This window comes from Podarcis pityusensis, assembly GCF_964106645.2.
Source record: "Podarcis pityusensis genome assembly, chromosome: 5".
Taxonomy (NCBI): domain Eukaryota; kingdom Metazoa; phylum Chordata; class Lepidosauria; order Squamata; family Lacertidae; genus Podarcis; species Podarcis pityusensis.
In genome coordinates this window covers 19,061,233-19,089,135 of record NC_138032.1, presented here as the reverse complement: position 1 = coordinate 19,089,135, position 27,903 = coordinate 19,061,233, and the positions used below count along the sequence as shown (strand labels likewise).

The following is a 27,903-nucleotide window of genomic DNA, read 5'->3' as shown; positions in this document are numbered from 1 at the left end:
AGGCTGCTCCCACTCCTCACCCTTGAAAAAAGGCCCGCTCCCACCAACCACCTTGGAGACACCTGTATGAAAGAGAACTGCAAACTCCTTCACACCACACACTGTGCCTTCAAAGCACCTTTAAAACCCTTTCTTTCCCTCAAAGAATTCTGGGCCTTGAAGTTTATCCCTCGCAGAGTTAGAATTCCCACCTCCCGTCAACAAACGGCAGTGCCCAGAATTCTTTGAGGGAAGGAACATGCTCCCAATGCGGTTGGAAAGGGCCACATTCACCCCGTGAATGGGGTGTTCATATTATTATTATTATATTATTTTTGGGCAGGTGGCTGTGACCTGCATTGAACTGAAGGTAGAAAGGGAGAAATGGGTGGCAGGGACTGATCAAGGAGGTGAGTGGACTGCTATTGCCATACCAGTGCTGTCACAGGTTATGGGGTACAATACATGTCTTGCCTTGGGCACTGGCAACCCACGCTACACCACTGCTCCAAGAGATACTGTCCAACTGGCATGAAAGAGGAGCTTCTTAGCAGCTGTATGCTTCAAAGTAAAGCATTTAATTACACAGGGTGAGGATACCATGTGCTTCAATTTCATAAGAATGGTCTGCATGTTCTGTCACGGTGAATGGAACTTCCTAGAAAACACAGGTGTGTATTATCCCATTTGCACTTGCAGGCCTGTGGTGACAAACCTCCCATCCCTTTCTTTGTTAACTGAAGAACCAGATGGCACCTATTTAAGGAACCTGGAGGTGACCCAGGGATACTCACCAGCCACTCCTTTTTATGTTAAGATCACTGTGCTGCAAACTTTATAATGCTGGACATCTCTTTGAGGATTTAACTGAGGCTGCTTTTTCACTTTTGAACTTGTTTCATGGCGATCTTTTATGTTGCAGATGATGGGACAGTGCAGCAGGTTGATGTACTGTGGATCACAAAAGGTTAGAACTTGACAGTTGGAGGCTGTTAGATGTCTCAACAGTTACAGCTCCTGATTCTTGCTGTTAACTGTCCTTTCCTGTATACATAAAAACCAACCCTCCTAGTGTCCTCAGAGCCAATCAGGTGTGTTATGTGAACAACCTCAGACTTTTAGGAAAGGTGGGGTATATGGCTGCAGCACTACATATGCTTACTTGGGAGCCAGTCCTATGGTGGAGCTTGCTTCTGAGTTGTTGTTTAGTCATTTAGTCGTGTCCGACTCTTCGTGACCCCATGGACCAGAGCACGCCAGGCACTCTTGTCTTCCACTGCCTCCCACAGTTTGGTCAAACTCATGCTTCGAGAACACTTTCCAACCATCTCGTCCTCTGTTGTCCCCTTCTCCTTGTGCCCAAATCTTTCCCAACATCAGGGTCTTTTCCAGGGAGCCTTCTCTTCTCATGAGGTGGCCAAAGTATTGGAGCCTCAGCTTCACGATCTGTCCTTCCAGTGAGCACTCAGGGCTGATTTCCTTAAGAATGGATAGGTTTGATCTTCTTGCAGTCCATGGGACTCTCCAGCACCATAATTCAAAAGCATCAATTCTTTGGCGATCAGCCTTCTTTATGGTCCAGCTCTCACTTCCATACATCACTGCTGGGAAAACCATAGCTTTAACTATACGGACCTGTACTAATTCACACTGATAGCTGGTTAAAAAACAATGTGGTCTAGGTCTGCCATCATCCCACACATTGGTTTTGTTCCCATGTAATTGTAAGATAAACCATAATAACCTAAAAAGAGCTGGCTGGATCAGGCCAGTGTCTCATCTAGTCCAGCATTCTCTTCTTACTGTGGCCAACCAGAGTCTGCCAGCGTGACCTGAGTCAAGAGCATTGTCCCCTCCTGTGGTTTTTAGTAACTGATATTCCAAAGCATACTGCCTCCGACCTTGTGGGCAGGCATAGCCATCTCAAGTAGCAGCCATTGGTAGCTGTATCTTCTCTGAATTTGCCCGGTTCTCCATCGAAGTTGGTGGTAATTGAAGTAAGAAAGCCTGTTGAAGGGAGGGAAGAAAGTCAATGCTCAGCAGAGTGTGGGGAAAGAATGTGGGTAAACGACTGTTAAATTTCACTGTATTTTGTTTGTATTAAAGGAAAAACCAATAAAAAGCATTTACAAAAAAAGAAGAAGTTGGTGGCTATCGCTGCCTTCTGTGGGGCCAACTTCCATACTGCTGTGTGAAGACCATGGCTTACTTAGAGTGAATGTGCTGGCTTACAGGGAGGAGATTGCAGCTGCTTTGCTCGTCCCCAGTCCTTTTAGCTCAGTGTGGCATGGAGGTCAGGGATGTCCCATCCTGTTTTGACACCTGAGGCAAATTGTGAATGTATTGCTCCCTGTCCTCCCCCCTCAATGCCCCCGTCTTGCCAAACCGGGCCGGAGAAGATGAGCGGTGGTGCTGTTCTCAGGCACACCACCTCTCACCAAACTCGGCAAGAGCTGTGGCATTCCACAAGGTGTTGCTGCTTGTTGGAATGTCTCCCTTTTGCTGGTGAGACAGGCATTCCGACAGTGGTGGCACCACCTCTTGTACTTCTGCCACCTGAGGCAGGTGCTTCACCATGCCTCATCGGTGGGCCGGCTCTGATGGCAGTTAAACCAAGGTTTGGTTTAGCATGCCACTCAAACCTGGGGTAGTGGTTATGCACTGTTTTCCTTAACTGCACAAGGTGTGTTCTTGGTTACTAATAATTGCTAAGGAATAGAACTTAACCGTGATCCTAGGTTCAGATGACACACTCAGGCTCACCTCAGCATTGCCCTGAGCAAAAAGGAAAGTGGCAGAGCAAAACAGGTGTGAGCTCCTCTCTGGGTGTCTCTTTACACTCTTTCTTTACACATTCCCTCTTTACACTTTGAGTAACTCTCCTTTCCTCATTATGTGGAAAGCAGTTCCAAGAAGACTCTTGGAAGCCACAAATAAAAACATCTTGTCCTTTGCTCCAGTAGATTGAATCGTGCTTTAAAAACAATTAAATGGGAAATGTGAGTGTCACAGCAATTCCTTAACAAATGAGATCACAGTTTTTTGTCAGAAGACTGACAACCTGGAGCTAGTTCAAATGAGACAGAATCGTAACCCTTTGCTAGGTGTGCAAAAAGAAGAGTCATATTTGCAATAATGATACCTTCAAAGGACTAAGATTAATAGGTCTTATATAAAGCCTAGTGAACGCTGAATAAAAGTTGCTCTAATGCTATTAAATGGCAAAGGCCCCAATGATGCAGAGGGATGTAATTTTTCTACAACTCCATCACAAGGAAGTGTAATTAATAGATGCCATGTTCTGACATTAACTTAATCCATAGTTTAGTGCTGTGTGGGTGAGCCTCGTATTGTTTTATTGTGTTACAAAAGGCAGATATTATATTGTTTTGACTTGCAAAGGCTTACTACTTCTCTGACAATTTACAGAAGGAAATAGTGATATTAAACTCTTGTTGTATATTTAAATACGTAAGGGTGCAATCCAAACCCTGTTTACACTGTACTGTGTGTGTGTTTGAATTGAGCGAAGGTATTGGATGCTCAGATCCACCACTATTGCCCAGAATTAAAGTATAGTCCCATCTTTAAACTGATTTACAGTGGTACTTCAGGTTAAGTATTTAATTCGTTCTGGAGGTCCGTTCTTAACCTGAAACTGTTCTTAACCTGAAGCACCACTTTAGCTAATGGGGCCTCCTGCTGCCACCGCACCGCCAGAGCCCGATTTCTGTTCTTATCCTGAAGCAAAGTTCTTAACCTGAAGCACTATTTCTGGGTTAGAGGAGTGTGTAACCTGAAGTTTATGTAACCTGAAGCGTATGTAACCTGAGGTACCACTGTATGTAAGAGGGCAATGTTAGCTGGGTTGCCCTGCAGTTGAAGGAGATTGCCTGCTTGTTGTTCTAGGAGCTGATCAAGACATTTAAGACACATCTTTTTTTTGGTATGAACAAGTAAAACATGTTTCCACATTAATCCAGAAAAACAACTGTGACCCGGCCATCAGGAATTTGGAAAATTTTGCCCTAGCTCTGTTATGTTTTCTGAATTCTGTTCTGTTCCATTTGTACTACTCTTAGAAAGGTTAGGTAGGGACATGTCAGGCACTGGGCAGAGGAGGAATGGTGGAGACCACCTCCCCAGCCTGACCCTTCCAGAGAAGAAGAAGACAGTTCAGAATTACAACAAGGGTTTGAGGGAGGTCACAGCTCAGAGGAAGATGAGGGAAAAATACACCCAACTCTCTTTTTCAGGACATCATAGTACCAGTTCCTCTACATTTCTAGATGTTGAGGTGGTAAAACAGGATGGATACTTACTTGTGAAACCTTTCAGAAAACCCACTGATTGTAATTCTTTATTGCATTATTCCTCCTTCCATCCCAGGCATCTTAAGGATAACTTACCGTACGGCCAACTATTGAGAATTAAGAGGAATTCCTCATTAAAGAATGATTTTTTTAAGTAGAGCTGATGCCCTGTCCAATTCTTTACTTTCCAGAGGATATCCTAACCGAGTGATTAATTTGGTGAAAAAAGATCCTTAGCTAAGGATTGCTCATCACATTTTCCCCTTACGCCACAAACATCGTCCAATACACGGATCACGGGATCCTTAGAATTTACCACGTATTCAGATAGGATCATTAGGATCATAAGAAAACACTGGCATATCTTGTGGAATGTCCAAGGCTGTTCTGATTTTCTACTTATTGGCCTTAGAAAAACTCGGTCAATTAAAGGCATATTGGTCCATTCTGACCTTACATTGACACGTTCTCCCACTAGTTCCAGCCCGTTGAGTCATCATAAATGGGGTAGATGTGTATCTTGTCCTCTTGTTTTACAGACGAAAGAGATCTATGATGATCACTCTAGCTTTAGATTTACTACCCGTCATTTCAGTACGTGTCAGACCAAAGATGGTATTAGGGATACCTAATAAGATGCCCTTGCAATCTGCTTTACATTGGATTGACCACACGAGCGGTGATCCCACATTAGGAATCAAGTCATGGAGGCACCTTTAGTTGAGCACTTTGTAAAACACCATCATGCAGATACAGACCTACTTTACACGGTCCTGTGGGTTAATCAGAGAAAATTTGGGATGAGGAGAGATCACGTCAAATTACTACAAATTACTACTAACCAACAAGAAACTAAATTGATTTACCTATTTAAATCCCTGCACCTGGGGGGTTTGAACACTGAATTAGATTTTAATTGTTTTATTTAAGTTTTCAGACAAGATGTCTACTGTTTGTGTTCTCTATCCTAGATTTTGGATACTGTATCTTTAAATTTCCTGAAATTGTATGTGATTCAGTGCACCTGTGGGTTGCCTTTATAATGCTACTAGGATTCTGCCAACAGTATCGGCTTACTACACTTTTAAGTGATAGCTGATCCATGGCTATTTGATGTACCCGCAGGGACAATTTATTTGGTATGTATTTATTATTGGTTGTTTATATGCAGATCTGTCATTTCGATTTCTGTATTACTTGAATATAATGGATTTTATTTCATATTATTACCAGCTGATGAAGAATTATCATTGAAACAGTTCATTATCCTGGAAGAACTGTTCTGTCTGCTGCTGTGCTCGGAGTACCATATTGCTATGTTTGGAGCACCTGTCACCACACATTTGCAGGATGTTGACTGTGGAAAGGCATTTTTGCCTCCATCTTAGTGTTCTTTGATAGTGACTGATCACACCTACCATTTCTGTTTATTTGACTCCTATTATTTGTGATTTCATGTCTTCTGTTTATGAATTGTGAAACGGTATAATGCTATAAATATTTTGTGAGTGCATTATTAGCCACGTCTTGCTTGTGGTTGTTCAGAGCCATTGGCCCAATTGGCTGCAGGAATACAATCTGGACTGCGATAGGCCAGTTGACCAGGGAGGTCCAGGGCCCAGCTGCAAAGCCACCTGCTCAAAAGGGGGCAAACAGACGACTCATACAGATTCACTCATGTTCCAACAAGCACAGATATCTCACATGAAGACTCCTTGCCCTTAAACTTGCAGGTCTTGCATAAGCAATAACAAGATATGGAAAGATGTGCAATGTATGTGTTGCTTAAATATGACCCAGAAGTTTGTACCCACTACTTCCATAAAACCACACTTTCCTTCAGTGCTTGGGAGAAACACCGAAAGTGAGGACAACCCCGGGATGGTGGACACAATTCCCCCCCCTGAAATTTTCTAGTCCTCTATGTTAATCTGGTGAGTCAATCAACATATAGTGCACATCATGCCTAAAACTGGCCAGCGCACCAATATTCATCGGATTGCAATTGAGGTTTGATTTTGCTCAGTAGCAACTCAGTAGAATGGAGTATAAAACTTACACAGTAAAAAAAAAAAACCCTGGTTGTATTTTGTATTCATTTTTATGTTGCGAACTGCCTTGCCTATATTTGAGGCTTCCACCATGCTTCTGGCTGTAAAATTCACCAGTTGCCTGAGAGTTTGTTCTGTTTTGAAATTGGCATGCGTTTGAACCATTTAGTGCATTCCCTAGTTTTGTTTTTCAGAGACTGTTCTCTTGGCTATAACCTGAAGCATTATCTCAGGGCCACCCACAGTTGACTACAATCTATGTATGCTGAAGGTTTAACACAGATAAACGTAAGATAGCATGCAGGTGTATATGTGTACCTGAGAAGAGACCACGCCCTTTTCCAGGCTGTAATCTGCACTTCCAGTAAACCTGAGGGGGTAAATACATTGTGCATACATTTACTACCACAGTAATGGATTCACAGGATTAGCAGATTGTCCTCTAGTAACATAAATGAGGAACGCAAGCACGAGAACTGTACCAGAATATTGTGTATGTTTGTGTGTTGAAAGAGGAAAAGAATATTTCCATAATCTGAGTATGTTAAAAATCCCCCTTTCCTTCAAGCAGCCAATCAGGACATTCTTCTTCTTTTACTTGTAAACGAGAATCTTGCAGTTCTATTCAGAAACAGGCACTCCCACTTGCTGTCTTGGTCAGTGTGGCAGCAGCGGCCACATTGGGAAGGATTCTGCTCCAAGGTTATTTAGGCAGAACTGTCATTTACCCAAAGGTATGGAGCTCCTTTCTTACCTTAGAGGGGGGTGGGAAGGAAAAACACACACGCATGTCAGAAAGAAAATATTTGGTCCAGAAAACATAGTAATAATGGCCATGAAAAACATTGGCTGGAGTGGAATATTCCTTTGGTCAGGTGTGGCTGAGTTCTGTGTTTGTGGTCACTGCTGCAGGCTGAAAGCTAGAAATATATTTTTCTACATCCACAAACCCCTTTAGTAGGCTGCATAGTAAAGCTAGTGCCACGAGGCAGTGATTGCCCCTTGCAGCACAGACCAAGAATCTCTGATTCTCCATTCCATCTTAGTGAATTCCCCTTGAACACACAAAGTACAGATGGAAGACGGAGAAATCCAGTGGTAATTAACCCCATGACAGCCTGGCTGTTTCCTGGGGTGTGGCCACTGTCGCATGCTGACAGCTTCTAGAAGCCACAGTTGAGAGCTGAGTGCAGGGTGGGGACCAAAGGTGGACAAACTACCCCAGAAGGAGCAGGTGTCTACCCCTCCCCTTAACACCCCATACATCTCAAACTACAGGTAACCCACATCTTATGCAGGGGTTATGTTCTGGGGATAGGGACACGGGTGGTGCTGTGGTCTAAACCACAGAGCCTAGGGCTTGCCAATCAGAAGGTCAGTGGTTCAAATGCCTGCCATGGGGTGAGCTCCCATTGCTCGGTCCCTGCTCCTGCCAACCTAGCAGTTCAAAAGCATGCCAGTGCAAGTAGATATGGTGGTACCTCGGGTTACATACGCTTCAGCTTACAGACTCCGCTAACCCAGAAATAGTACCTCAGGTTAAGAACTTTGCTTCAGGATGAGAACAGAAATTGTGCTCCGGCGGCGCGGCGGCAGCAGGAGGCCCCATTAGCTAAAGTGGTGCTTCAGGTTAAGAACAGTTTCAGGTTAAGAACAGACCTCCAGAATGAAATAAATACTTAACCTGAGGTACCACTGTAAATCATTTTAAAGATGGGACTATACTTTAATTCTGGGCAATAGTGAAGGAACGAATTAAGTACTTAACCCGAGGCACCACTGTAAATAGGTACCGCTCCGGCGGGAAGGTAAACTGCATTTCTGTGCAGTGCTCTGGTTCGCCAGAAGCAGCTTAGTCTTGCTGGCCACATGACCCGGAAACTGTATGCCGGCTCCCTCGGCCAGTAAAGCAAGATGAGTACTGCGACCCCAGAGTCGTCTGTGACTGGACCTAATGGTCAGGGGTCCCTTTACCTTTACCTTTATGTTCTGGGGTTGTGTGTATATGCAAAAATGTGTATGCTTGCACCACCCCCTTGGAACCACCCCGTGCGAGCAATCTTACCTTCCAAAGTCAGTGCACCAAATGGACCTTACTCCAACAAGCAAGGCAAACAGCTTTTAAGCAAAGCAGAGAGCTGAAAAGCTCCTTCTGTGCTGGGAAACCCCTGCACAAAAGAGCTTTTAAGCTGTCTGCCTTTTGTGCATTTGGCTTTCAACCGGCTGGCCTTCAGCAGTTGAGATCACGCATGTGAAATGCACATAAGTTGCGAGTTAACTGCACAATGAAAAGCCAAAGTAGACAAACAAACAAAAGTGTTTGTGTTGTGAGAGCAGTGTCCTCTCCCACCATATCCTGGGAGATGGTGTGCCACTTCAATTCTTGCCTTCAGGGTTTCCTCAAACGTTGGCATTAGAAGAATGACATTTCCAAATGTTTACGTGCAAAAGTATTTGTAGCAAAGCAAAAATCAAGGGAACGGCTGTAGCTAACAAACAAGAATGAGGAAGGTGTAGAGAATGACAATCAACAAACAGTACAAGTATTTCTTTCACCGGTGCCTGAGGGTTTTGCCCACAGCGCTAGGGAAGGCTCATATATTCCTTACAGCTGTGGGTCTATTCATCTGTAATGGCCAGGTATGGTGATGTCCGTAGCAGTGTTGGCTCCCTTCAACTTGTCTCAAGGACTGTTGAGCCCCCTCATGGTTTCATCTCTCATTGGGGCCTCGGGTTTATTTACAGCTGCTTAACAGTTTTGGTCACCCTCCTCCACAACTGCTCATGGAGGCATACTTTGCACAAAAGCCTTGAGGCCCAAATTGATGTGATCTTTTTCATGTAGCCAGCCTTTATGTAGTTTTCTTCAACAAATATTCTGCAACAGCCTTGGGATGGGCAGTACTGAGATAGATCAGGGCACTGGCTTAGGAAAAAACTGGGCATGTTAGTCCTCTGGCCCTGCTGTGGTATCAATCAGACTCTCTCCCCCCCTCCAACTTGCTATTTATACTTCCCCATGTACATGCAAACCTTTTTTTAGGCTCACAGGCACACGCACTTCACTTTCTCCTTACTTGCACTTCCTCATTCCTGTTACCCATCACTTTCTTGTTCCTTAAATTAGAGTCCGCCTCTGCTTACTATATGATTGTAGTAAAGTTAAAGGGACCCCTGACCATTAGGTCCAGTCGTGACCGACTCTGGGGTTGTGGCGCTCATCTCGCTTTATTGGCCGAGGGAGCCGGCGTACAGCTTGCAGGACATGTGGCCAGCATGACTAAGCCGCTTCTGGCGAACCAGAGCAGTGCATGGAAACGTCGTTTACCTTCCCACCAGAGCGGTACCTATTTATCTACGTGCACTTTGACGTGCTTTCAAACTGCTAGGTTGGCAGGAGCAGGGACCGAGCAACGGGAGCTCATCCCGTCGTGGGGCTTCGAACCGCCGACCTTCTGATCGGCAAGTCCTAGGCTCTGTGGTTTAACCCACAGTGCCACCTGCATCCATGACTGTAGTAGATCCAGGTTTAAGCACACTAACTAGACGCCACCGTCACATCTGGTTTGGCCCTTCATTATCCTGCTAGTAAATCTACCCCCATCATGGATTACTGTCACATTTTGTTGTTGTTGCTAACTTTGGACGGTCTATTCTGTTTCAGGGGCATTATTTCAGTCCGTGTTGACCAGCCTTGCAATGTAATGGAGCAGGGCAAAAGCAATGTACAAATCAGTGGAGCCTGTGGCTCATAAGACAAGCCGGCCTTTATAGTACCAGGCAGAATGGATTGTGTGGTATTAAAATAGATCCATATTATGCATACGGAATAAGCATGGCATAAAGGTAGTTGGCTTTGAAGTATTGCTGCCTTCTTCATGGCAAAAATGCTTCTGATTGGGTAAGATTGCCATCTGCTGGATGTATCTTGCTGTTTTGGGTTGAATAGCTTCACAATATACCTTCATTTAGCACATGCAGTGGTTTCCTAATAAAAAAAGCTCAACAACTTTCCTGATTTTTACTTTTTGAAATGGCAACCTGAGTAGAGACAAACAACTAAGATGATCTGTTTATTCAGCATTCATCCTGATGATGGTGAAAGGCTGCTTTTATTCAGATTTTTTTGTTTGTTTGGCTCCATTTACTGCAGCATTTCTCATATAAACCTTCAACTGTTTTCAGTTGGCATCACTTCACTATCTCTTCTCCTTCTAATCAGTTGGCGAACAGGGCTTTTCTTAAGGTCCTTCTGGTGCAATGCAAATCATAAAATATTTTCCAAATGCTTTGTGGGAAAATTCACAATACACAAACAAATCATAAAACCTTTGTGATCTTTGATGCGGTACTGAAGACTCTGAGCGGTGAAGACCCCAGTGCAAATCTCACCTAGGCCGTGAACCACTTAAAACAGATCCAAAAAAAACAGACCCCAAAGAGGCCAAATGCTATCGATTTCCTTAATAGTGCAAAAGGCTATTCTGAGATCCCTTCCAGATGACCTGTTTTTACTGAACATTCATCCTTATTTGGTTTTGGTGAGATTATATGATGTTGTATCAATGATGTTACTTCACACTCTCCATCGCATTTTTCTGTCATTTTCCTTTTTGCAAAGAAGTCAGATTTTCGGGGGAAGTGGGTTTGATGTCCTAGAATATAAAATCAATTGTAATTGTACACTTTGAATTTGCTCTTAGGAAAGTGAATCCCACTTGAAATCATAACAGTCTGAGAGTGCCCTGAATGTATCTGAGTAAATAACAGCAAAAATGCTTTGCATGTCTATTCGGAAATAAGCCCCTTTGAGAGATCAGTGGGATTTATTCCTTGGAAAGAGTGTTTAGGATTGCAACCTAAAAAACAGATAATCTTTTAATCCAATTTCTATTACTTTGAGGGTTTTTTGTTTTTGTTTTTTTGGTGGGAGGTAATGATTCATGGCAACTTTCCAGTTCGTTCAAGGATATCCAAGGTAGAGGCTCAGAACGCCCAAGAGGAAATGAGCTTAATTTTCAGTCTGTAAAGTATAGTTTCTTCCATGTGATAATCACAGGGTCTGTTGTGGGAGTGCTGCATTTTTGAGCAACGATTATTACTGTGATTTGCTTCTGCTCCAGGGAAGTAATGAATGCAGGAAGGGAGAAAACAATTTCACTCCAGTTTTCTGAAGACCTTTCTCGTCTGGACTCTCCCTGGTTGTTTTTACAAACCTTTCCATACATTCAGGAGAGCATGCGTGGTTATAGAGGAGGAGTGGGTACATGCAGGTAAAGGTAAAAAGGTAAAGCACCCCTGGATGCTTAAGTCCAGTCAAAGGCGACTATGAGGTTGCGGCGCTCATCTCGCTTTCAGACTGAGGGAACCGGCATTTGTCCACAGACAGCTTTCCCGGTCATGTGGCCAGCATGACTAAACCGCTTCTGGTGCAACAGAACACCGTGACAGAAACCAGAGCGCACGGAACACCATTTACCTTCCCACCACCGCGGTACCTATTTATCTACTCATACTGGTGTGTTTTTGAACTGCTAGGTTGGCAGGAGCTGGGACAGAGCAACGGGAGCTCACCCCATAGTGGGGATTCAAACTGCCGACCTTCTGATCGGCAAGCCCAAGAGGTCCAGGGATTTAGACCACAGCGCCATCCGCGTACATGTACACCAGCCCTAAGGATAGGCAAACGTGGTCAATTTTAGTTGGGGGTGGGGATGGGGGCAGGCCCTGGCATTCACATGAGGCATTTAGTGCCAAGTGCCTGACTATTTCTGACATTTCATGCTTTCACTGAACTCAGCACCGAAATTGCAGTATACCTTGCATCCTGTTCTGTGTTGTCTTTTAAAGGTCTCACCTGAAAATCGTGAGGCATGTGTTAGTGTCCATGGGGAACTGGCGACATATAAATTAACTGTGGTGATATGGGCAAACCTGTCAATTTCAGTTTCTCCTTTTCCCCATACTCCACATTTCCGCATAGTTTTTGGTTTTTTTAAAGTCCCTGCGAAATTTCACCATCACTTTAGTGTGATTTTCTCCACTTTGATGAATGAATGAATGAATGAATAAATAAATAAATAAATAAATAAATAAATAAATAAATGAGATAAGAAAATGTGTGGGCCTCTGAAGAGATGCCTTTCCAAAAATGTGAAGCAAACAAGGGAATAAAAAAATGGTCTATTGTTGCTCTCTAGTGGACTAGAAGGTACCTGCAATGTGCTAAACCTGCTGCAATCACAATAGAAGTTGCTGCTGGGAAAGAGAAATAAGGAATTCATTCATTCGGACGTTGGCAGTTGTTCCTCATTTTCTATTTTTGTGGGTGCCGCCAGGTAATCCACAGTACTCCTTTTGCCTATTGTTGCAATTATAGAATTTTAGGACGTACTGTTGTTGTCACTGAATTATGTAAACACCAGGGGTCTTGTGGCAAATACTGAGGCTCTCCCTCCACATATTTGGGGAGAAACCCTGTTGTGTATGCGGGGAGAGGACTGAGCCAGACTCTACAGGTCCCACATCATACCCATTCCGCATCTGTAAGAAATTGATCTTTTTGGCATCTACACTGTGGAACTCCTTGCCAATGGATATCAGACAGGTGCCTTCACTGAACTCCTTTTGGCACCTGCCAAAAATGTTTTTTGTTTAGACATGCTTACCTAGATATCTAGAATCCCAAAGTGTTTTTAGTTTATTGCTGGTTTTAATTTGAGAGTTCCATGGACTGCAAGAAGATCAAACTCACCCATTCTGAAGGAAATCAGCCCTGAGTGCTCACTGGAAGGACAGATCGTGAAGCTGAGGCTCCAATACTTTGGCCACCTCATGGGAAGAGAAGACTCCCTGGAAAAGACCCTGATGTTGGGAAAGATGGAGGGCACAAGGAGAAGGGGACGACAGAGGGCGAGATGGTTGGACAGTGTTCTCGAAGCTACCAGCATGAGTTTGACTAAACTGCAGGAGGCAGTGGAAGACAGATGTGCCTGGCGTGCTCTGGTCCATGGGGTCACGAAGAGCCAGACACGACTAAACGACTAAACAACAACAACAAAATTTTCTGAATGTTTTGTTTTTGCTAACATTTTTATTGTTTATCTTTTTTTTGCAAACCGCCTTCAATTTTTTAAAATTATTTTACAATCAAGCAGTATATAAATTCTGTGAAATAAGTAAGTAAGTAAGTAAGTAAGTAAGTAAGTAAGTAAATAATAAAACAAACTGGGGATCACTTGCTCTTCTCATAATTAAGCCATGACTTCTGGCCTATTTTTTCAGCCTCCTCTCCATTTCTTTTCCTTTTTTTGCAATGCTTTTGGCTGAAACCATTTTCAACTAGTGTTCGTGCCCAGAAAAAAAATTAGCCAAGAGGACCTCTGATACAGAGTGCAACTGTACGGGATGGGGGAATGATTTATTATTATTATTATCTGAACTTCTATTGAGCTGTTTTTCTTCCAAAACCTGTCTACCCAGCTGTCATTCACCTCCGAATAGCAGCATTGAAGAGAAGTAATAGCCTTGGTAGTGGCTTTGGTAGCAGGGAATTTGAGCAGTGAAATGGCATGGGAGCAGAAAGGGTTAAAATCCCCCCACCCTTTACCATGCTAGGACACGTCTTTGGATTGGGTCCCCTGTATCTGTCCTCTTCTCCCCAAACAAAGGGCTGCAACCAGTTCTAAGCACAGTTAGCTAAAAATGATTCTTGATGTAACGCTTTAGTTTCAGTCTTTAATACATCTGGAAATGTTGTATCTAGTCCTTAAAAAGTTAATTTCTTTCGAGAAAGAAACGAAAAAGAGGGAAGTTCTGTGGAAACAGTTGCTCCTTATTCCTCTTAATAACAGGTATTGAGAAGCAATCACCGGTTTGGAAAACTAACCTATCTTTTCAGACAACAGAGGTCATTAAGAACAAGTTTTATTTATTAAAATACAACAAAACAGTGCATTTTGCGGGCTTTTCTAGGAAGCAATCATTTATACCAAAGAGTAGCTTAGCCCTTCCTGCATGCTTTTCTTTATTGTACAAAATACGTGGTCTTTGTTTGAGGTTTTAGTATTTAAGTCAGCTCAGTTTGCCATTTCAGCATCACGGATGCGGTGGGGAAAGCATCTGAGTATTCTGAAGACTCCTTCCAGGTAAACCATCCATCTTGAATTTACTACTTGTGCTTACTAACCATTCCCCCCCTACAGGAATTCAGAATGATTTTGCTTCCACGTTGTACAATCAAACCGTTGGTGGGCTGTCAGATGGACTGGTGTTTAAACAAAAGGTCCATTGAGTCTAGGTAGTTGGCAGTAACCCATGACAGGGCCTTTTTGGTGGAGTTTCCCAGTTTGTGGAAAGCCCTCCCTAGTGAGGTGCATCTGTCTCCCTCATTGTTGACTTTCAGGAGAAATTTTAAAAAAACATTCCAGGGTACCCAGGCATTTGACGGCAGAAAAGCACTGTTCCTAGCAACCCTGAGATCACTGACTGAGAACATTTTAAAGTATTTCCTAGGCTGGATCTACACACAGGGACCCCCCCCCCGCTATAAATAAGTTTTAAATAAAATCATTATAACAAATGAAGAAAAAAACTCTATGTAAAATGCATAGACAAAGTTTTGTGCTCTACAGCGCCGTCTAGTGCCGCATGTTTATAACGTTATAACATGGCTAATGTAGTCTTTAGAGTGTTTTAGGTGGTTTCTAGTGTAAGAGCTAACTCCTAGGGGCCGAGGTCCCTTCGCCCCCCATAAAATATTAGAGGCCCCCCCTAGTTGATAGGCATTGCCATTCAAATGATGTGCATGCCCTGTATCACGTGACTGATTACGTGGGGTAGGGCTTACCTGCCCCCCCAATATTTTATCAAGTTGGCACCCCTTGTTTCTAGACTGTTTTAAATTGTTTTAGAGTGTTCTAAACTGTTTTAGTAGCTGCTGTGTTGTTGTTTTGTTGCTGTTGTATTTTTAATATTTTATCATTGCTGGGTCTGTCACGCTGGGCTCCTTCTGGAAGGAGGGTGGGATATAAATAAAATGAATGAAATAAGCAGCTTAGAAATTGAATTTTAGGGTGCCCCACGCTTCCAGAAAAGGAACACAAAGGATGGTGGAGAGAAGGAACTGGCCTGCTCAAGCCCCAAGCAATTTATAATAATTATCCTGGAAGAAGAAGGGTATTGGAGTGGTGTGGGAATTTGTGTGTGTTTTAAATTCCCCCCCCCTTGCACTTTATATATGGAATGGTTCAGTATGTAAAACTGTGTGGGGGAGGTTATATTTTAAAGGCAATATTAAAATTAGTAAATGTGTGAATAAATAAACAAAACGGAAGATTGGCAGAGAAACTGGGGGAAGTAAAAAAAAAAAAGAAGATTATGTGATAAATTCTGAGATTGGTTATATAAATTTGTATTTGAAAATGAATAAAAATATTATATAAAAAAGTATGTAAAACTGTGTGACCCCTCCCTGCCCCATAACTATATAATGCGCAGATTTAGAGCACGGGCGGTGCTGTGGTCTAAACCACTGAGCCTCTTGGGCTTACCGATCAGAAGGTCGGCGGTTCGAATCCTCGTGATGGGGTGAGCTCCTGTTGCTTGGTCCTAGTTCCTGCCAATCTAGCAGTTTGAAAGCACACCAATAAGTGCAAGTAGATAAATAGGTACCGCTCCGGCGGGAAGGTAAACAGTGTTTCCGTGCGCTGCTCTGGATTCAGTGTTCCATTGTGCCAGAAGTGGCTTAGTCATGCTGGCCACATGACCCGGAAAAACTGTCTGCAGACAAACTCCGGCTCCCTTGGGCTGTAAAGCGAGATGAGCACCGCAACCCCAGAGTTGTCTGCAACTGGACTTAACTGTCAGGGGTCCTTTACCTTTTTTTTTTTAGCCTCTTTATATAGCACAGAAGGGGAATGCCTCAGTAAAGGAAGGGTGGGGGAGAGTCCTTTATCCCTTCTAAGATGTCCTGGAGGACTATTCTGTATTTCAAGGACTGCTCAGCCCAAGTCCATCTTAAATTTGCTCAAGGGGGCGGCACAGAATTTCCCTCCTTCACAACCACCCTGCGAGGCAGACTAGACTGAGAAGGGTGGCCCAGTGACCTTCCATGGCTGAGCAGGAGTTACCCTGGAACATAGAAAGGAGCCTTACACCAAGTCAGGCCATTGGTCCATCAAGTTCAACACTGTCTGCTCTGACTGGCAGTGGCCCTCGAGGGTTTGAGACAGGAAACATCTGTATGCCCCACGGAGGACCTTAAGGTCCACAAATGACAACATTTTGGAGGTCCCAAATCGCAAGGTGGTTAGGTCTCAACTAGCGCCAGGGCCTTTTCAGTACTGGCCCCGACTTGGTAGAACGCTCTGTCACAAGAGACTAGGGCCCTGTGGGACTTGACATCTTTCCGCAGGGCCTGCAAGACAGAGCTGTTCTGCCTGGCCTTTGGTTTGGACTCAGTCTGACCCTTATGTTTTCCCTCCCCTTATGGTTTTGATCTATGGGCTACTTTTAAAAAGAGGCTGCATTTTAAATTGCATTTTAACCTGTATTTTAAATTGGTTTTTTCCCCCTGTTATGTTTTTACTGTAATTTTACTGGTGTTAGCTGCCCTGAGCCCGGCTCTGGCCGGGGAGGGGACGGCAGGGTATAAATAAAATTTATTATTATTATTATTATTATTATTATTATTATTATACAGAGATGAAAGGGGTTGAACTTGGGACTGTCTGCATGCAAGGCAGATGTTCTGGTCTTTATTCCCCGAGTTAGAACCATGACATCTCTGGTCCAAGTCTGGCATCCTGAGCATCATGCTACCCTTGGTTCTTGGTGGTCTGAGGCTGTGAAAGTTTAAAACAACATGAGCCCTGTGAATCGGCATAATCAACACAATCCCGGCAAAACAACATGACTGCCCTCCTCCCAACTGTGGTTTATAATATTAATTTATTTCAGTCACGTTCATTTCAGTATTTATGTATATATTTGCGCCTTTTCAGACATGCTTCCCATACTCCTGATCCAAGCTCTGCTCTCCAGCGCCCTCTGGAGCCCTGCGAGGACAACAGCCATCGTCAGCTTTTCTCCCTACCCTCTCTTCACAATGGAGTCACTCAGCGGTGTCGCTGAAACTGAAGACCCTAAACAAGCCTTCACTGTTCCCCCTGATCAGGACCCAGAGACCAATGTAATTGATCTGGTCACAGATGGTGGGAGTCGAGCGAGTTCCCAGATCCCCGTGACACCTGCGGCAACCTCTTTCTTTAACGGGGTGGGTGGAAGCAAGAAGAACCTTCTGGAACCAGGGGCCACCACCACAACCACCACTGCCATTGGATCCAGACAACAGGTGGCCCTGGAATTGTTCACTGCTCCAAACACAGAGCATACCTCCCCAGCTATGGGTGTTTCCAGGGAGGAAAACCGTACTACCCGCCTGGTTCCATTTTCTGCGACTAACAAAGGCCTTGCAGTTGGCGACCGCTTAGATCCTGCCTTCTCAAATGCACCAAAGGGAAACAGCACCGATACTGAGCGACACTGCTTCTGTAAAATTCCAGGAGCCGAAGGACAAAAGAGAGACCAAGGTGAAAAAGAGAATGCGGGTAATTGTATCGCTTAATGCCTTCAGGTTGCCAAAATCTTTTTCTTTCTTTCTTTCTTTCCTTTTTTAAAAACAAAAAAACAAAACAAAACTGAACGCCATTCATTTATTTTCTAATTAAAAACAACCGGATCAGTATCATACTGAAAATCCCCCCAAATCCAAATGCTCTGTGCAATGAAGTAAAGAGATACTCGGCGGCGGGTAAATGGACAAATTGTGTCCCTCGCGGCTCGCACACAAACTTGCCGGTGTGTAGAGCACCAAACACCAGCAGAGCTGCCTGACCCATAACACCCATGTTCTCCTTCTCATAATCTGGTAGTATTTGGTAGCAGACCATCTGCAATTTTATTATAAGCCCCAAGACTCTGCTGAACCTGTGTTGCACCTGCAATGAAGCAGCGTGACTTGGACAGATGTAACTACAGCGTGAGGTGACTGAGATAAATAGTGTTCTGGGAAATCCCAGGGCTCCTTGTAATCTTAGCAAGGCTTCCTCAATGGGAACCTCAGTAACAACTGCCAAGTTCCTGTTCAGGAAAGCTTGTCCTCCACTATTGATGGTACTACAAAATGTTCAGCTGCAGCAATCTGGGGCAGTGCTGTTTTTCTAGGAAAAAGAGGTCCCGGAACTCACCACGAACACCTCCCTTGTTTGCTTAGAATGGTACCCACCTGAGACGTGCCAGAACTGAGTTCCAGAGAGTTCCGGCTGCAAAAAACAAACAAACAAACAAACAAACAAACAAACAAACAAACAAACAGCCCTGGGTATATGCAGAGGAGTAATGAGGCCCACTAGGAATGGCCAATGTTCTTCATGAACTTTGTATGTGTGTGTAGCCTAAAACATTTCCCAGACTCCTCTGCAACCCACAGGGTCTCCGCGGCAGACATGCAAAAGATTCTTGACTAATGTCAATGTGGGAAGAGTTCCTGGGAAGTAGAAAGTTGGAAAACTATTGGGATAAACAACAGACTAACAGACTAAAAGACTAAAAATGACTGCATTCTGGATCTTCAGTGTTAGGCCAGGGCATCTGACTTAAGGCTCCATTTGTGCTATACATTTAAAACAGTATCTTACCACTTTAAACAAGTCATGACGTCCCCCCGCAAAGAATCCTGGGAACTGTAGTTTATTAAGGGTGCTAAGAGCTGTTAAGAAGCCCCGATTCCCCTCACAGAGCTCCAATTCCCAGAGTTCCCTGGGAAGAACCATTGCTTTTTAAACCACTCTGAGAATCAAAGCTCTGTCAGTGGAAGAGAATAGGGGTCTCCCAAGAACTCTCAACATCCTTAACAAACTGCACTCCCCAGGATTCAGGGAGTTCTTTAAAGGGACAAGATACTATTTTAAATGTATTGTGCAGATGGGACCTGAGTCAGACCATTGGCCCATCCACCTCAGTAGGCTCTGCAGGGTTTTGAACCAAGAGTGTTTCCTAGCCCTACCTGGAGACGCTGAGGATTGAAACTGGGACCTTGTGTGTGCAATGCATGAGTTCTTCCACTGAACTACAGCCCAGCTAGTAAAGCATGGTGGGGGTTTAAGCTCCCCACGTGTAGCTTAAAGCAGCTCTTTGATCTACACTGGGCAGAATGTTCATGAAGCTTGCAAATGCTCTTTTTTTTGCTTCTGCATGAATGCTATGAACTGTGGCTGTGGTGTTTAATTGATTAATCTCCCAGACTAATTGCTTTTAAAAACTTTTAATATATTATTAAACCAGCACACCTTTTTGGAAATGCTTATAAAACTGCAGACTGCAAGCTTCATTTAAACAAATCCCCTTCCCTTACCTAGGGAAGATTGTATCTTTTAAGATGATTTCTGTTGTGATGCAAAATCAGAACTATTGGTTAGACACGTATGTAAGTGTAGGCACATTTAACCTAACGATTAATCGGTTAAAATGTTCTTAATTGTCTTGCATCCCTACCATTAACACAAACAGCATAAGATATATTCAAAGGTGGTTTCAGCCTCATGTGAAAATGCCAGGGGATTCATGTCCTGGCATTAACCATTATGTTTCAGAAGTGTTGGTGGTGCTCAGTTCAGTGTGGAATATGAATGTGTTTGGCACCTCCTGTGCAGTAATTGAGAAAAGCACAATCCTTTCTAGAGGGGTGCATAATTCACCACGTGGAGCTGTAATGGCTCATTTGGAGACACACCAGAGTATCATATAAATGAGTACATTTTAATGATTCTTTAAATATGATCTCAGGGACTCCTATGGTTACAGTCATTGACCCAAAGTATGATGATAGTTACCATGATGCTCGTACCATCTTTTCCTGCATACATTTAACTGTAAAATTCAAAGCTGTTTCTTGGACCTTTGGGGTGTTAGATTTAAGCACCCACCACAAAACAATATGTAAGGGTTACTCATAGGGTGGTGAAGGTAGAACACATTGGGCAGAAGTTGTTCAGTTAAGGGCTGGGTTATGGCATTTCACTTATATAGCAGTACTATTTGTTGTTGCTCCTCCTTGAATAGTGTTGGTGTAGATCAAAGAACTGCACTTTGCTGCATTGGCTGCAGGTACAGGACCAACCCAACTGGGAGGTCTATAGTAATAGATTTTGTAGTCTGTTTCTTGTCCCCATGGAACACAGACAGTTGCCTTGCACCATGTAAGACCATTTGTCCATCAAGCCCAGATCTGTCTACTGTGAAGTGGCAATAGCTTCAGAGGGTCTCATGCAGCGACATTCCCCAGAATTTTTAAAGGAAAGATGCAAGGATTGAGTCTGAGACCTTCTGTATACAAAGCACTTCCACTGAAGTGCCCCCTCCCCTATAGCTGCATGTTTTACAGAGGAGAAACTGGAACATAATTGAGGACCTGCAGTGATGCTAGTTGAGATTCGCTTGGTCCTGTGTGTGTGTAAGCATGTTACTGTTTATACTTGAGCTTAGTACAATTTTGCTATATGTTTTGATTGGGAATTTTTCTCAGTTTATATGACAGTGGATAAAGATCTGCTTCTGTTTCCTTCCAGATGTGCTGAGACTTGCTAGGAGAAGAGGAGAACTGCGGTCTTTGGTAGACGTCAGACAAGACAGAACAGCGGAAAGGGGAGATTCCAGATCCAGGGCTGCTGTAGGTAGACCCGTGTCCCCTCATCAGGCAGAACAATATGGTGGCTCTACCGATTTTTCTTTTCCAAGAGGTGACAAAGGTGAGGTTGGGAGCCCTGGCCCCATAGGAATTCCGGGGCCAAAGGGAGAGGCAGGGGAACATGGAGAACCAGGTCCAAAAGGTGACACTGGACAGAAAGGTGATCCTGGGGAGAAAGGAGAAAGAGGCATAGCAGGTGAGAAAGGGGAGATAGGACCAGGAGGGCCACCAGGAATTCAAGGAGCTCCTGGTTTAAAAGGAGATGCAGGGATGCAGGGAACAGTTGGTGCCCCTGGGAGAGAAGGGCTAACTGGACTTCCAGGCCGAAGAGGCGAAAAGGGCCAGAAGGGGGACTGCAGATCGGTTGAACCTGTAGCCTTTTCAGCTGGCCTTCAGAAAAGGAGAAGCTTCCCATTGCCAGGATCCCCAGTGAGATTTGAAAAGGTTTTCCTGAATGAAAATGAAGCATATCATGAGGAATCAGGCATATTTACTGCCAGCACTGGAGGAGTCTATTCTTTCAGTTATCACCTGAGTGTTTCTGGCAAGGCGCTGAGGGCGGCGCTCTTCCATAACGGTGAAAGAGTTATGCAGGTATCAAGTGTAAGGCAGCCTCCACAGAGTGTTTCCCAGGTCTCTGGATCGATGCTGGTTCACCTCTCTGAAGATGATGAGATTTGGCTTCAGATTTTGAATGGCTCTCAAAATGGGCTGGTGGCTGATGAAACCACTGATTCTATATTTTCAGGGTTTCTGTTATACCCTGATTAATGAAATTTAACATTATTACATATAGGCTTGGGAATAAGCATCCCACACCTGACAGCTTTGTGTCTTGGATCACATGGCATACCTAATATTTTCACATTTTTCTCAATTTCAGAGTTTCAGATTTATTGCTAGGTTATTAAGCTGTAGAACAGCGGTGGCCAGTTCTTCCAGCTTTACCATTAGATTAGCACATGCAGAACTTTCTAGAGGCCTAAAACCACAAACTCTAATAGACTTGTGAGATTTTACACTAGGTTTCTAGCTCTCATGATATTTGATTAAACTGTTCCCTAAAGGGTGATTTTAAGGTTAAACTTCTTCACTCTTGCTTTGACAGTGGCTTATTGTCAGTTCTAAAATTACTGTGTTTTTATTTTGTTATTTTTATTATTATTATGAAGCAGCATTTCATCAATGAGAGTCAGTGTGGTATCATTAATTGCTTAGATTAGACTTGGGGACCGCCACTCTTAATTTCTGGCTGAGACTAGCCTTCCTTCCGAGCGGCCTTGCTTTCTTGACCATTAAAGATGATTTCCAAACAACATGGAAACAAGCAGTGGAAAATATAATAACAATTTTAGGATTTAATCCACAGATCTTACTTGACATGGGGTATGAACAAGCAAGGAACAGTATTAAACAGCGAGTGGTAGATACTAAACGACAGGTAGACCTAGCCAGGTCCCCAAAATTTCTAATTAGTGAAACTAGAAGATACTTGACTTCCCAAATGCCATACATAGCTAATCTTGAAATACCAAAACAGTGAAAGGCTTTCACCTTGGCCTGTTGTCAGGCCTTCCCTTCAGCAATTCAGGAAGGCCGTTTTAGGAAGATACCTTACGAAGAGAGGAAATGCCCCTGTGGCTCTGGGCAGCAGGAAACAACGGAGCATGCCCTTCTTCATTGCCAGTATTATATAGACATTCGAGCCAGGTTTATCCAGCCCATCCTATATAAATTCCCAGGGTGTTCAGAACAAGACAACATCTCCCTATTACTACAGGTCGGAAGCCCAGAAGTCACATATTCAGTTGCCAGATCCTGCGCTGCCATAATAGATACTCGTCAAAGGATGGTCTATGCTACAAATCAGTCCTAAAATGAAGGCCCATATTGTTAGATCTGTATCATTGAAGTGCCACCCCATATAGCTGTTTTAACTGGTCTTTTTTCATTTTTCTTCTACGTTTTTATTCACCCATTATTTATGCTTAATCAAATATTCTATGTATATGTTTTCATCTACGGTTGGTTCTTGCTCCCATGTATTTAATAATTATTCGCTTAGATTCATACTGTTATGCTATTTATTTAGATGTTTTGCTTATGCTGGTCTGTGACCGAATAAAGTAAATTCATTCATAGAGCTGGGGAGACCCATGTTGAAATCCTCACTCAAGGATGAAGTTCACTAGAAGATTTTAGATCTGTCACCATCTCAGAATTCACCAATGTGGAGCCCATGGGTGCCTTGGTGAGCAAATACTGTGGTCGCTGATGTAGCTGCCGTTTTCCCATTGATGGGTATGGCTGATGGGGGAGCATGGCTGCACCTTTTTGTGGCCCTGTCTCCTTTCCTGCTCTTTAATATGTGGCAGCCATTTTGTGTCACATTCTCCATGGCAGCCATTTTGTGACTGGTGTTCAGGGCACTTTCTCAAAATTCTAAACGTGCCCACTGGCCTCAAAATTGTTGGCACCCCCTCTTGCACACACCTGCCTGGGAGTAAACCCCGCTGAATGCAATGTGGCTTAAGTCTGAGTAGAAATGCGTAGGATTGCATTGCAAGATTGAAGATCCCACCCTGTCCTGAATTACTGAACATTTACACCCTTCCATTTGTATCTTCTTATGAAGCTGCCTTATAGAGAGCCAGACCATTGGTCCACATAGCTCAGGATTGTCCACAGTGACTCTCAAGTGCTTCTCAAAGGAGTTTTCCTCAGCCCTACCTGGAGGTATTTATCTGTCATTGTTCATTTGTGATGGTCGTGGAGGGTGAAAAGTCGTGCATTAACTCTCCCTTTTTGGTAACTGATTCCTTTCTTTAGGAAATAAAATTTTAGTGAAGCGTCATGACTTTGCCCCTTTTTATCAGAACTGCGGTGTCTTGTCGTACCTTTGTGCAAAATGATTTACTTATTTTGTGTTATGTGGATGGTTTGATCTATATAAGTTGATGGCTTAAAAATAATAAACTGCAATTCTGAGCATGGGCTGTTTCAGCCGTTGACTCCTGAGTTTACTTTGCTCTAGACTCGTTGAATACGTGCTTCAGTTCTTTGTCATGCAGTGATATTCCCCAGAGCTGCCATCTTCTTCATGGATCCCACATTACACAGCTCCTTCAACTAGTCAAAAACTGCTGATGTTCTAACAGAGACACCTGAAATGATGACTCCAAAAGCTTCTGCAGGGATCCTTGTGTTTCTTGCACTGCTCCTATAGACCAATTAATTCCTTACCTAGCCTAGAAAGCATAAATTGACCTACTGAAAGATGACCATAGTTTGTGGCCGAGTGAGAGGGTGAGGCCATTCCTAGCTTCCCTTTCCTGTTCTCAGCTGACTTTCCCAGAGCTCCTTCTTGGGTCTCTGCTTTCTCAAGTCCCACCTCTCTTATTCCCCTTTTCTTAGTCTGCTGTCCCTGTCTTCAGTCCCTTGCTGACTCCACACTCTCTGCCCTTATCTCCAGCTTCAGGTAGTTAATACAGTGCCCTCCAGATCATTATCATAGAGTGGGAAGAGACCCTGAGGATCATCTAGTCCAACCCCCTACTATGCAGGAATATGCAGCTATCCCTTACGTGGCTCATGCCTGCAACCTTTGTGTTATCTGCATCATTCTCTAACCAACTGAGCTATCCAGCTGTTTTAGGCTACAGTTTCCATCATCTCCAACCATTGGCCATGTTGCCTGGGGCTGATGGTGACGTGAATTCTACTCATATTGATCCAGAGCAGATTCTACCGTATAGTCAGCAGAGTAAAAACTTAAACACGTTGCAGGATTCCTGAAAATAGACCAGAGGCAATTAATATTTCATCCAGCAGAGCTTTACTGCTACTGAAGGCAAATGGTCACAAATCCAATACATTCAGGATTGGCACTGTCCATAAGAAATCCAGTTGCAGCAGACTTAATTTAAACTTACAGTGACTTATAATAACACTAAGCATACTATATACAGAACACCACGCCAGAAGGAAAGAGAGATAGAATGAAAGAAAACCCACGCTCCTTCTGGCTTTATTATTATAGCCAGCATGACCTTGACAGAAAGAGATAACAGAACCAGTTTAAGCCAGCTGTACTCAGCTTCTCTGAAGGAATAACCCAAACATTATGAACCTTCTGCTTGTTTCTAGGCAGAATAGAAACTTACGTGTCAGCCAGAAACTTCCAGCTTGCACCAGTTTCTTTCACACAGAGAAGCTTCCACAACCCTCTTGAATTAATTAGAATATGAATAGATCTCTACACATTAGATCAATGGAAGTTAAAGTTCAACCACATCTGGAGGGCTGCACATAGAAGGAATATGATCTGAACTAATTGCTTGCAGATGACTTTTCATATTGGGTCTTGTGCAGCCCAAGGACCCCAGATTGCCCAGCCTGATGCATAGGATTGCTTTGACGATTCTTTGTAGCTAATAGGTTTGCCCCCTGCAAAGTATGTCGTAGACTCAGAACTGTTTAGTTGGGAGGGACCCAAAGAATCATCTAGTCTAAACTCCTGCAATGCAGGAATCATGGTCAAGTGATTTCAATGCTACCTTTCAGTTTAAAAAGGCTCTAAGGGTAGGTCACAATCCATAAATTATAATCCTATCAATAAAATAATAAAAAACGAGACAACAAATCCTAATAACTTTGTTTTTTTTTTTTTAAAAAGCCAGATTCAAAGATTCCTTCAGCAGTCTTTTCAGGCAGCTTTAACTAAGATCAAGGGAGCAGAATCATTTTGAGTATTGCAGGCAAAAGTAAGTTGTTTGAAAAAGGAGAGATGAATGTGATACTGTCCTGAACTTTCTTACTTTAAATGAAAAAAAGGGAAGGGGAAAAAGAAACGTATCAGCAGCTTGATCTACTATTTAAAACAGATTGCACTTCATCGCTTTCCAGGGCTGGACATAATTATGGACATCCCCTTCTTTTAGATATTCACACCATAAAGCAATTCAGATAAACGATATTGTTTAGAAAAATGATGCCAGCCAAAGAATGGATGAGGAATAAAATCGAGATGTTGTTCTTAAAAGCGGTGGGTAACTTTGCTGATGCACAAGTAAAATTTAAACTTTTTGATTCAAAGTGTGTGCATCATAATTAAGATGCAATTGATTGAACCCAAGCAAGCAATTTCCTTCCAAATTGCAAGTGCAAATTGCCCTTTTGTAACAACATTGCAGTTTTTGCGTCTGTTATTATATTTCATTTTCTTTCCAATTTTTGGATGCAAAGCTATTAGGAAAAAAAAAAAAGTTCACCCCTCTCGTAATGCAGTAGATTTATCACCCTGAACAATAAATGAAAGGCAATATGCACTTTATTGGTTTCATACTGTTTATTGCTACTTACAATAGAGTGTAATTAGAAACATTTTAAACTCTATAGCCATTAAAGGGAGATTCTTGCCCATGCATCACCAGCAGTTCATTGTGGCAGGAGCTTAGATTTTGTCCTAAAAGCTGGTTGTTCAAACATTACCTACCAGCTAGGTCCTTCTTTTTCTGAATTGAGATTGAAGGTAGTTTGAGGGGGGGGGGGGGATGTAACAAAAATGCAGTATTCCACAAGAAATGACAGGATATGGATTGTAGCTAATGCCTTGTGTACACCATTTCCCAAACTGATGGGGGACACACTGGATGCAGAGTAGATGGGCATACACAGCCTCATAATATTTAGTCATGCTCAGCTTCTGGAAGTCTTAAATAGGAAGATTTAAAAACAAACAAACAAATGGTTTAACTGTTAACATATAAAGCATGAACAGCTCAGGACCAGGTTACCTTAAAGGACCACCTGCCTCTATATAGACCTATAAGATCACCTAATCACCCGGGGAAATTTCACTTGTGGTACCTACAGAATATCACAGGGCAACAACCCCAAAATGGGTATTTCCTGCTATTGACCCTGTACTAGGGAATGTTCTTCCTTCTCTTACGCATAAAGCAGCAGCAGCAGCCATCAGTTGCTTCAGGTGTCTTGTAGACACCTTTTTTTTGCCTAGGCTTTCCTTGAGAGACAGTATGGTATTGCGGTTAGAGCGTCGGTGGGCTAGAACCTGGAAGATGTGGGTTCAAACCTCACTTGGTCATGAAGCTCACTGGGTGACGTTGGGCCAGTCACTGCCTCTCAGCCTAACCTACCTCATAGGGTTGTTGTGGGCATTAAATGAGGAGGGGGGCAACTATATGTGCCGTATAGAGCTCCTTGGACAAAAAGGTAGGATACAAATGCAATAAATAAATCCTCTGGCCCTGTTGGGCCCTGTTGTTGTTTTTTTAATCCATATTAATTCCTTGAATCCTTGCTTTTATATTGCTGTTTTACTGGTCTTATGTAATGCACCACTTGAAAAAAAAGTGGCTTATAAATGTTTTAAATAAATACATTTATATTTTGACTTGCGTGCTGCATCTTTCCCTTTCTCCGTTGAGCATGTCACTCTCACAGTGCCCAGAGTCCTTGTGCACAGGTGAAGATTTGTTTAACCATCAGTTAAGAGAGCCAGTGTGGTGTAGTGGTTAAGAGCAGTACACTCCTAATCTGGGGAACCAGGTTTGCATCTCCGCTCCTCCACATGCAGCTGCTGGGTGACCTTGGGCTAGTCACACTTCTCTGAAGTCTCTCAGCCCCACTCACCTCACAGAGTGTTTGTGGTGGGGGAGGAAGGGAAAGGAGATTGTGAGCCACTTTGAGACTCCTTCGGGTAGTGATAAAGTGGGATATCAAATCCAAACTCTTCTTCTTAAGCAGCCTAGCAGACACACTTGCTGACAAAGACCGACAGGAGTGAGGTGTT

The 27,903-nt window shown here is 43.3% G+C and overlaps 1 protein-coding gene across 5 annotated transcripts; it reads left to right on the top strand.

Moving 5' to 3' along the window:
• Positions 1-262: 262 nt before the first annotated feature.
• Positions 263-22,489, top strand: LOC308478380 (uncharacterized protein). Of its 5 annotated transcripts, none has more exons than XM_081008057.1 (3): positions 263-389; positions 17,347-17,934; positions 20,971-22,489. In XM_081008057.1, the coding sequence occupies exons 1-3, from the start codon at positions 281-283 to the stop codon at positions 21,858-21,860; spliced, it is 1,587 nt and encodes a 528-aa protein (XP_080864183.1). In that variant the 5' UTR covers positions 263-280; the 3' UTR covers positions 21,861-22,489. The 5 variants fall into 5 exon arrangements, with proteins under 5 accessions (XP_080864183.1, XP_080864182.1, XP_080864184.1 ...); XM_081008056.1 differs by having other exon boundaries at positions 17,347-17,952; XM_081008058.1 differs by lacking the exon at positions 263-389 and adding an exon at positions 582-650 and having other exon boundaries at positions 17,347-17,952.
• The last annotated feature ends 5,414 nt before the right edge of the window (positions 22,490-27,903 follow it).

What these genes read in the sequence shown, in the direction of transcription:
- LOC308478380 (XM_081008056.1), top strand. Translation starts at nt 281, where the DNA reads ATGGGGTGTTCATATTATTATTATTATATTATTTTTGGGCAGGTGGCT. An exon ending in GGCAGGGACTGATCAAGGAG is followed by an intron (nt 390 to 17,346) that starts GTGAGTGGACTG and finishes GCGCCTTTTCAG; the next exon opens with ACATGCTTCCCATACTCCTG. An exon ending in AGGTGAAAAAGAGAATGCGG is followed by an intron (nt 17,953 to 20,970) that starts GTAATTGTATCG and finishes GTTTCCTTCCAG; the next exon opens with ATGTGCTGAGACTTGCTAGG.